The sequence below is a fragment of the Mus caroli genome, chromosome 10 (assembly GCF_900094665.2).
Source record: "Mus caroli chromosome 10, CAROLI_EIJ_v1.1, whole genome shotgun sequence".
Classification (NCBI taxonomy): domain Eukaryota; kingdom Metazoa; phylum Chordata; class Mammalia; order Rodentia; family Muridae; genus Mus; species Mus caroli.
Genome location: NC_034579.1, coordinates 57,312,962 through 57,321,795, shown reverse-complemented (window position 1 = coordinate 57,321,795; position 8,834 = coordinate 57,312,962). Strand labels below are relative to the sequence as shown.

The window sequence follows — 8,834 nt, the reverse complement described above, 5'->3', positions numbered from 1 at the left end:
ACTTTGTAGACCAGGCTGGCCTCGAACTCAGAAATCCACCTGCCTCTGCCTCCCGAGTGCTGGGATTAAAGGCGTGCGCCACCGCGCCCAGCTCTTGGTTTGCTTTTTAAGTAACCCATTTCTGCAAAAAGCCCAAACTCACAAATTATGTATATCTTTATTTGTATGTTTCTGTGTACGTTGGGATGTGGTCTCGTGCAGCAATGCCTGTGCATCTGCTTGAACTCCTGATCCTCTTGTCCTACCCCTAAAGTCTGATTAGGTGTTCAGATTACAGGTTTGTCCCCACCACACCCAGCTCCTTGTGTAGCTGGTAGCCCTTACAGGTCTCTGTGTCTCTGCTTCCTGCATTAACCTCTGTGTGATAGCACCGGTGTGTGATTGGTCACTTGCTTCCACTCCATTCCCTGATAGAATCCCTGCTAGGGCTAGGAGACAGAGAGGTGGGAGGGCGTGCTCTGTAACTGCGGGTGCCTGACTTTTGGCCCTATGTTCCAGCCGGAGGTTTGTTGATACTAAAAAGCTTGTGGTAGTTATTTGCTAATGCTGCAGTTTTCATGTGTGACGTGCCCAACGTTCCGTGTCTTCCTGTTTTGATCGTTTGTATCTTTTTAATTTTAGCCTTTCTATTGGGATTTCTTTTACCTTCATGTTTGTGAAGGTGAGATATATATTTGTTGTTTTTTCCTTTGTGGCACTAGGATCACACTTAAGGCCCGGTGCATGCCAATCAAGCCCTTGGCTACTGTGATAGGCCTCCAGGTAGTTTAGACGCTCTCCTTGGCTGGCTAGAGACCAGTTATCCTGGGATTAAATGTGTATGCCAGAAAGCCTAACTTTATGTTGGTTCAGGGAATCTAACTCAGGTGTCCATATGTGCTGAATCTCCATGCTGGTCCTTCTCCTATGATACATACCATAAATTTTTATATATGTACCTTTTCATATCATATATGTATAAATTTTACTTTTATTACTAGTGTGTCAGTGGGTGGCTGAGTGCTGGGGTATATATGTCAGGGTGCATACATGTTCTCTAGAAGAGAGTCACAGACAGCCAGTGCTCTGCACCAAACTCCTGCACTCTTTTGCCCTTGTGTTTTTGTTTTTTTGAGATAGGGTGTCACTGCGTAGTGCTGGCTGGCCTGGAACACTTAATGAAGAACAGGTTGGCTTCATCACACCTCTGCCCTCCAAATGCTATGATTAAAGTCATGCCCCCCACATCTAGCTGACAGTCTTGGCGGCAGGCTCAGAGGAAAATGGACTTCCTCCTTATTCCACCTCCTGTAGACAGCTAAATAGTGCCATTTATTGAAAGAATTACTGTTATTTGGTTGAGACAGGATCTCCTATATCCTAGGCTGGCTTCAAACTAGATGTCTAGCCTGGGACAATCATGAACTTCTGCTCCTCTTGACCCTACCTCAGGGCTGCTCGGATTGCAGTCACGCATGCATTTCTTTGTGCTGGGTTTGTGCTGGACCGAGCACAGAGATAGAGACTGGTTGGTACTCCATTAGCTGAGCTCTGCCCCAAACGAGAAGTGTGGGATCGTGTTCTCCCTGGATCATTCCAGTTCTGTTAACTTGGAAGAAACGTTTTAAAAGTCAGACAATTCCAGTCAGGCAGTGGTGGCTCATGCCTTTAATCCTAGCACAAAACAAAACAAAAAATCAGACAATTCATAGAGTTTTGTTTGGGACTCCATGAGATCCAGAGAGTCCCACTACTGTGGTAGCTACATTTATTTCTTTGCCCTTTAGTATTCTGACAATTTACACAGCTCCTAAGTGAGGTGTTTGATTTTTTTTTTTTCATTCACTGTTGACTTCTTCAAATAAGACAAATGTCCTTACTTGAAGCAGTTCCATGACTGTAGTGTCCACACTTAGAGGATGAATCCTGGGGTATAATCACTTCATCCAAGCAAGGCACTTGAGGCCCTCATGGGTGACACAGAGACTCTTGTCTCAGCAACAGGCAAAGCACCTTAGCCTTTCCTGTGCAAAGAGTTCATGAGTACAGGTTGTTTCCAGGCGTTGAGCGATGGATGCCTCAGTATTGAAGAGCATTTCCTCCTGCTCTTACAGAGGTCCAAGGTTCAGGTCCTAGCACCCACATGGTGTTCCAAAACTGCATGTAACTCACACTACACGTTCATATGTGTTACATACATATACACAGTAAAAACACCGTATACATGAAAGTCAATGGAAAAAAATATTGTTTATTTTACAGTGAGTCTGAAGCCTGGGTTATATAAGGAAGTCCGGCTCCTGCTGTATAAAGCTTGTATAGATGAGTACATTCTGGTCTTTCAGGTGATCAGAAGAAGTGGTCCTGAAGAGAAGCTTATTTGCTTGGTTCGTGAGCGTGTAGACCATCACTGTTCGACGGCTGTGATAGTTGTCCTTATCCTGCTGTGGGAAGGTATCCCTCGCCTGATGGCTGACCGCCTGTACCAGGAGCTCACCGAGAACTTGAGGTCCTACAGCGGACATCCCACGGACCGAAGATGTACCCTCAACAAAAAGTAATCAGATCTGCATTGTTCTCCCTCCCTCTGTTGTGAGCGGCAAATTGATAAGTAACTGCCCACTGAGACTAGCCTGTGAGTAGCAGGACTCTCAAGTACCATGGAAGGAAAACGGACCCACAGGGTCCCGTGCTGCACACCATGGGAGGCAGCTGCACTTCCATGAGTTGGAACTAGGTCTGCACAGGGAGACCTTGTGTTTCTTCTCCCCCCACACCTGCAGTGCAATGAAGACTATTTTGCTGGGACTGGCGCTCAACAGCTCAGAACAATGACCGCCCTTCCAGTGGACCTAGTTTAAATTCCTAGCATCCGCATGGCAGCTCACATCTGTCCATTATTCCAGTTCCTGGGGAGCTGACACCCTTACACAAACATATGTGCATGGAAAACACCAATAAATATATATATTTTTAATGATAAAAGAAATTTCTGCTTGAAGTCCTACTTTATGTATATGAGTGTACCATTGCTCTCTTCAGATACACCAGAAAAGGGCATCATACCCCATTGCAAATGGTTGTGAGTGAGCTACCATGTGGTTGCTGGGAATTGAACTCAGGACTTCTGGAAGACTGGGCCATCTCTCCAGCCCTTTATTTTCTTTTTCTTTTTCTCTTCCCTTCCCTTTCCCTTTCCCCTTTTCCCTTTCTCTTTCCCTCTTTTTTTCCTTTTTCCCTTTTTCCCTTCCCCTTCCCCTTCTTCCCCTCCCCCTCCCCCTTTTCTTTCTTTCTTTCTTTCTTTCTTTCTTTCTTTCTTTCTTTCTTTCTTTCTTTCTTTCTTTCTTTCTGTCTGTCTTTCTTTCGACTTGCCCTGGCTGATATGTAAATGGATCTCCAGTGATTGTTCTGCATGGCCTATCATGCTGTACTGACCCTTTTGGGCTGTATACCCTTATGAACATTCAAGGCCAATGTTGCAAAGGACCACTTTCCCTTTTTCTTGTTTTCTTTGTCAGATTGTTCAGTCTGACAATCCTCCTGCCTCTTTGTAGTGTTGAATATGTGTCACAGCCCTTCAGGTTCTTGTTTCCCAAGAGTGTAAAAGGAAGGGCATCTCTGAGAGAGAGCATGTAGCTCAGTAGTGCAGTTTGCCTTTTGTGCACAAGGTCCTGGGTTTAGTCCACTGCATTGAAATCCTCCCCTCCCCCTGCAGCCCCCCAAAATTGTAATTCACCATTAAATTAGCAGATGACTAATTTGTTCTTTAATCCTTTTAAGGATTAAAATCTGCTAATTATTTTATTATGGTTTATAATAATAAACATGTCAAATCGCTTCCCCAAAAGTTTATACCCTGCTTAATCTCTAAGTCAAATAAATTTTTGTATTGAGACAAAATACATGAGAATATCTATAATATCTTAACATACTAACAGCTATCATTTTTAAAACTGAACCTGAATTATTTTTCTACTGGCCTTTCAAGTTTCGTTCCCTTCAGTAACTAATTTGGCCCTTTGGACCCGACTCCACCCCAACATTTCTTCTCTTCCAGCTCTTGTAGATCTTGTGCTCTGTCAGTGTCTTAGGGGCTGTTTGCATTTTTTTCTCTCAGCATTCTTTCTGTTTGTTTTAGTTTTTCCCCGTGCAGCCCTGGCTGGCCTGGAACTCACTCTAGCCTGGAACTCAAACACTTGTGCCTGTGCCTCCTGAGTGCTGGGATTAAAGGCGTGCATCACCACCACTCAGCGGAGCATTCACATTTATTGGTTTGTGTTAGAGGCGTGGCACATTGTGTGGCTAGCATCACGTTTACCACCTTCCGCAAGTGCAGCTCTCAAGTGCTAGGGTTACAGTACTTAAGGTTTTGTGAGTCTCTGGACCGCTCTGGACACAGGATTGAGTGGCACACAGCCTTCCTCCTAACTGTGTTCCCTCCTTACTTCTTTTTCTTGCCATTCAAATCTAAAAATGAGAAATAATTTTTGACCTTAAATTTTGTAACATTCTCCTTAATTTTAAACTTGTGGAACTTGCTTGGCTCAATCCCCAGCTTCACCAAAAATAAAGAAGAAAATCAATAAATTCAGATGTTAGGGATTTTTTTACCCTTTGCTGGGATGGAGCCAGTGTTGTAACATTCCTCCTCCCTGTCATTTGCAAAATTAAATTTTTATTTATTTATTTATTTATAGATTTTTGTGGCAGGGTCTAGATAGCTGGCCTAGAACTCTAAACTTGTTAATTTAGAATCTACGTTAGTGCTTTAGAAATGTCCTGAACCAAGCAGCCTTTCTTTTCATTATTCCTGTTGGAATCCTCACAACATCTTTCCATTAAAATTGACAGATTGTATATTTAGTGTAATGCACTTCCCTTGCCGAGGTCATGTTAGACAAAAAGGAGCTAAAGTTCAAGAGGAAGTCAAGGTTTTTAGTTAAAAAGGAAGATTTCAAGTTTTGACCTTTATTTCTCCTTCTCATGTCTCTGTAGTCAAACCTAGGAACGTTTGTTTTCTGCTTGGCTTTAGAACCTTGAACAATCACTTTAGTTAAATAAGAACCAGGGATTGATTCAGAGTGAAGAGGGCGGCTGGTAAGTTTGAGGGTAGAAGTAGCCAAGGTATGTCCTAATGAAGAAAGTTAAAAGCAATGGGTAAATATGATAACCTGCTCCTAAGCCATTGTTGCAGCCTTGTCTGATGTCCTGCTGTCCATCTTCCAGACGTACCTGCACCTGTCAAGGCATCGACCCAAAAACCTGCGGAGCATCCTTTTCCTTTGGCTGTTCGTGGAGCATGTATTTCAACGGCTGTAAGTTTGGGAGGAGTGAAAACCCCAGAAAATTCAGACTTGCTCCAAACTACCCCTTACATGTGAGTTTCCTTTTGCATTTTCAGTGTATTATCTACAGTATATAACCATGTACAGTGCCTAAATGTCTCCTAAAAACAGTCATAAATTACTAAAATACACGTCACTACTAAGATTCCAAGTCAGGTAAAGACTTCAACTCTTACAGTTGCCCATTAGCCTCACTGCTCCCCAGCACCAGAGGGAACCATTAATAAAAGAACTTAGGGTTTCATGGGCAACCAGAGTCAAACAAACTCAATTGCCAACATTTTAAAAACGAAGAAAGTGCCGGGTGGCAGTGGCGCATGGGTGGGCTCACATGGCAGAGGCGGGAGGATCTCTAAGTTTGAGACCAGTCTGGTCTACAGAGCAAGTTGCAGCACTAAACCAAGAAAATGTGTCTCAAAAAAGAAAACACAAACAACAACAAAACTAAGAAAGTATACTTTCCACAGAACTACTATAAGAGGATTACTGGGATGAGTTCTGAAGGAAGTGACGTCAAAACCGGGTGGATCATTCCAGACCGCAAGACCCTCATAAGCAGAGAGGTTAGTCAAGTTTTTTATTCAGTTTTTTAAAATTGAAGCATGAATTTGTAAGTCATTCTTGTTGAGCAAGATGGGGAGGTGGGAGAGCGGTTAAGGCTGAATAGGTATGGAAATGTTCTCATGTTTTGTTGGGGTAAAAATTATTCACTTCAGAGATGGTGGGTTGCAAACATGTCCACTTGTCATCCCTAAATAGGCTCGTTTAAGTAGATCAGAGCACTCCACCTAATTGCATGTATGAATCACTTTCTCTGATGCATCACAATATTTTTGTTAAAGTTTTTTAAAAAAGATTTATTTATTATATATAAGTACACAGTAGCTGTCTTCAGACAAACCACATCATGTACTCCGATCCCATTTACCTCTCTGCTTCCCCTCATAGCCCTTACAACCCATCTCCCACCCCCCAATTAGCCTTGTTGTGGAAGCCCTGATGTGTCACTATGTGTCTCATACCCTTTTGTCCCTGTTTCTTTGCTGGTAAATGTTCATTGTATGAGGCCTCTGGCTTCTCCTACTCTACCAATACTAGAAGGTGACTGGGACTCCTCTCAGGTATCCTGTTGTTGCCCCATGTCTTGTAGCTTTGGATCTGTAGGGCCGGCCTCCTCATGTGCTCCAGCAGTTCATTGATGGTGTAGGTGTTGGGGTGGGCCAACTCAAACCCTGGACCTGAACCTGAGGGACATCTGAAGTGGAGCTGATCATCCCACTAACTCTCATGCCCCAGGGGGTCTGCTCACACGCTACCCCCTTATTCACGGTCAGCTCTCTGAACCCTAAGACCAGGCCCCCACTTGCAGCTATGGGTGAGGTGAGGGAGGAGGGTATCCTTCACTGCTCTGTGCCACCTCATGGAAGACCAATACCAAGGGCCGGCTCTCCCAAGCAAATATCTGCAGGGCTGGCTCACCCAAAGTACTCTTGGAGTACTGCAGGAGGTTAGGGGNAGGGGCAACTCCTACTCACACTCTGAAGACCAGCTCTTCCATGATGCCCACGTGAGGGACAGGGCCAGTTCTACACAGCCCTCAGGCATCAACCTGTCTCCTTTAAGCAGATCAGACCAGGGATGCCCTCCTGGCCTTTGGTAGCAACAGACTCCTGCTACTGTAGGGCAATGAACCCAGATGTGGCCCCAGTGGCACCACCAGTTCCTCACATCAGAAAAATCCAGTGCTCCAAGCTTAGATTTCTGCTCTTCTGGCTAGTAGAATGACTTGCTAGAACAGTGTGAGCTCCTAGGTCCTTTGAGCGCTCTCTTCTGCTTCCCAGCATGGTTTGGAAAGTATGTGTCAATATTCTTTTAATGAATAGAAAGAAAAGTTATATGTAGGTTTTTAAGTATTCAAGGAAAACCATATAATTCAGCATGCCTGAATCAAACTATTTTAATGCAAGGAAAGTTGGAGATAGCATAAAAATCGCTGGTGGCAACCAAGGTTTACATTTTATTTTGTAATTTATATTGGACTGTAAAATGAGAACAATCCCTACAACTCCTGCAGCCGAAGAACACATCTAATGAAGTACATTTGACTTTTAGATAAGTATAAAACTTTGCTAAAGGATGTACAGTTTCTATAACCTGAAACATGGACCCTGCTCAGAACTTCTGTAATGGGAACTTGGCAGGCTAGCCCAGGAAGACTGAGTTCAAGCCTAGCCAAGGATACATGTGAAGATTTCAGTGACTCAAATAAAGCCACGTAGATGCTGGGAAATGAACGGTTCAGCCCTTTCTGCTCTTTCAGGCGCTGTGAATTTCTGTGTGCATGCAAGGCTGATTTAAAGAGTAAATGAGGCCCTGAGGGTCATTAGTAGTATTCTCCAGTATACATGCTAAAAATTGAGGAAGACTGAGAAATAAGAAGATGATTAATGCAAGAACCTAAGTTAAACATATCGTGTTGGCTAGCCTTGAACCCAGTCCTCCTGGGCTAGAATGCCAAGTGTTAGGCTCCCAGTTGTGCTTATTTAAAACTGGATAAGAGGTTACATGCTTCTCTTCATAGCTTGCTTTGCCTTCAGGAATCTTGTCTGTGTTCATTGCAAGTGTTCACTTCTAGTCAGTAAGTAAGTGTGCTTTTATTCTATGTTGGAATATATTCTTCATTATATAGATTTATTATGTTATACTTTTTCTACCCACTGTAGTATGGTAAGAATGAACTGTCTGTCCAGCACATATGGAATTATTTGTAGTGGAGTTTGATACACTCTCGCAACTCCCTTTAACACAGCCAACGTAGTATTTTATAGTTATATTACATGGATTATCTTTCTCTATAGGAAAAACAGCTTGAAAAGAATCTACAAGAGTTGGCTACAGTATTAGCTCCACTTTACAAGCAGATGGCTCCGGTTGCTTATCAAAATCAGGTATTTTTTTTTTTTTTTAGAACCTTCACAATGACCTTAAGAATATTTCAAATTTCTATGTCCAATAAGTTACTATTCATGGAGTTTTTTCTAAGTTCCTCTTAAATATGTGTAAATAGTTGTAAGTTTGTGTGCATACTTACTTGCCTGTGTGTAAACACACATGTAGACCAGAAACTGGGGACGAGGATCTTTTTTCAGCATTCTATGTCTTTGAGACAGGATATCTTGCTAAATGTGGTTCTCACACTTACTGGTAGCCCTCAAACCCCAGTGACCCTGCTTCTACTCTTTTTGGGAAAAGCATACACAGAAAGCTAGGCTTTCTGTATAGGTGCTAAGGTGCAAACTCAAGTATGCAGGATTGGATGTCAAACATCCTTAGAGTCTGAGCCCTCTCTCCTGGCCTGAATGATCTTCAAATGTACAATTTCTTATTGCTATCTTTCAAAAGTACTCAATTGCTGGGCGTGGTGGCGCACGCCTTTAATCCCAGCACTCGGGAGGCAGAGGCAGGCGGATTTCTGAGTTCAAGGCCAGCCTGGTCTACAAAGTGAGTTCC

General features: G+C 43.2%; 1 protein-coding gene across 2 annotated transcripts in view; it reads left to right on the top strand.

The window, feature by feature from the left end:
• The window catches only part of Tet1 (tet methylcytosine dioxygenase 1), a 71,442-nt gene that overhangs the window by 56,627 nt on the left and 5,981 nt on the right, over positions 1 to 8,834 (top strand). The window contains exons 6-9 of one of the 2 annotated variants that reach the window (XM_021175118.2): positions 2,325 to 2,536; positions 5,206 to 5,356; positions 5,792 to 5,887; positions 8,183 to 8,272. In XM_021175118.2, the coding sequence (XP_021030777.1) occupies positions 2,325 to 2,536; positions 5,206 to 5,356; positions 5,792 to 5,887; positions 8,183 to 8,272 (549 nt within the window). The remainder of the gene's footprint in view (positions 1 to 2,324; positions 2,537 to 5,205; positions 5,357 to 5,791; positions 5,888 to 8,182; positions 8,273 to 8,834) is intronic. The other variant, XM_021175119.2, reaches the window with a different exon arrangement.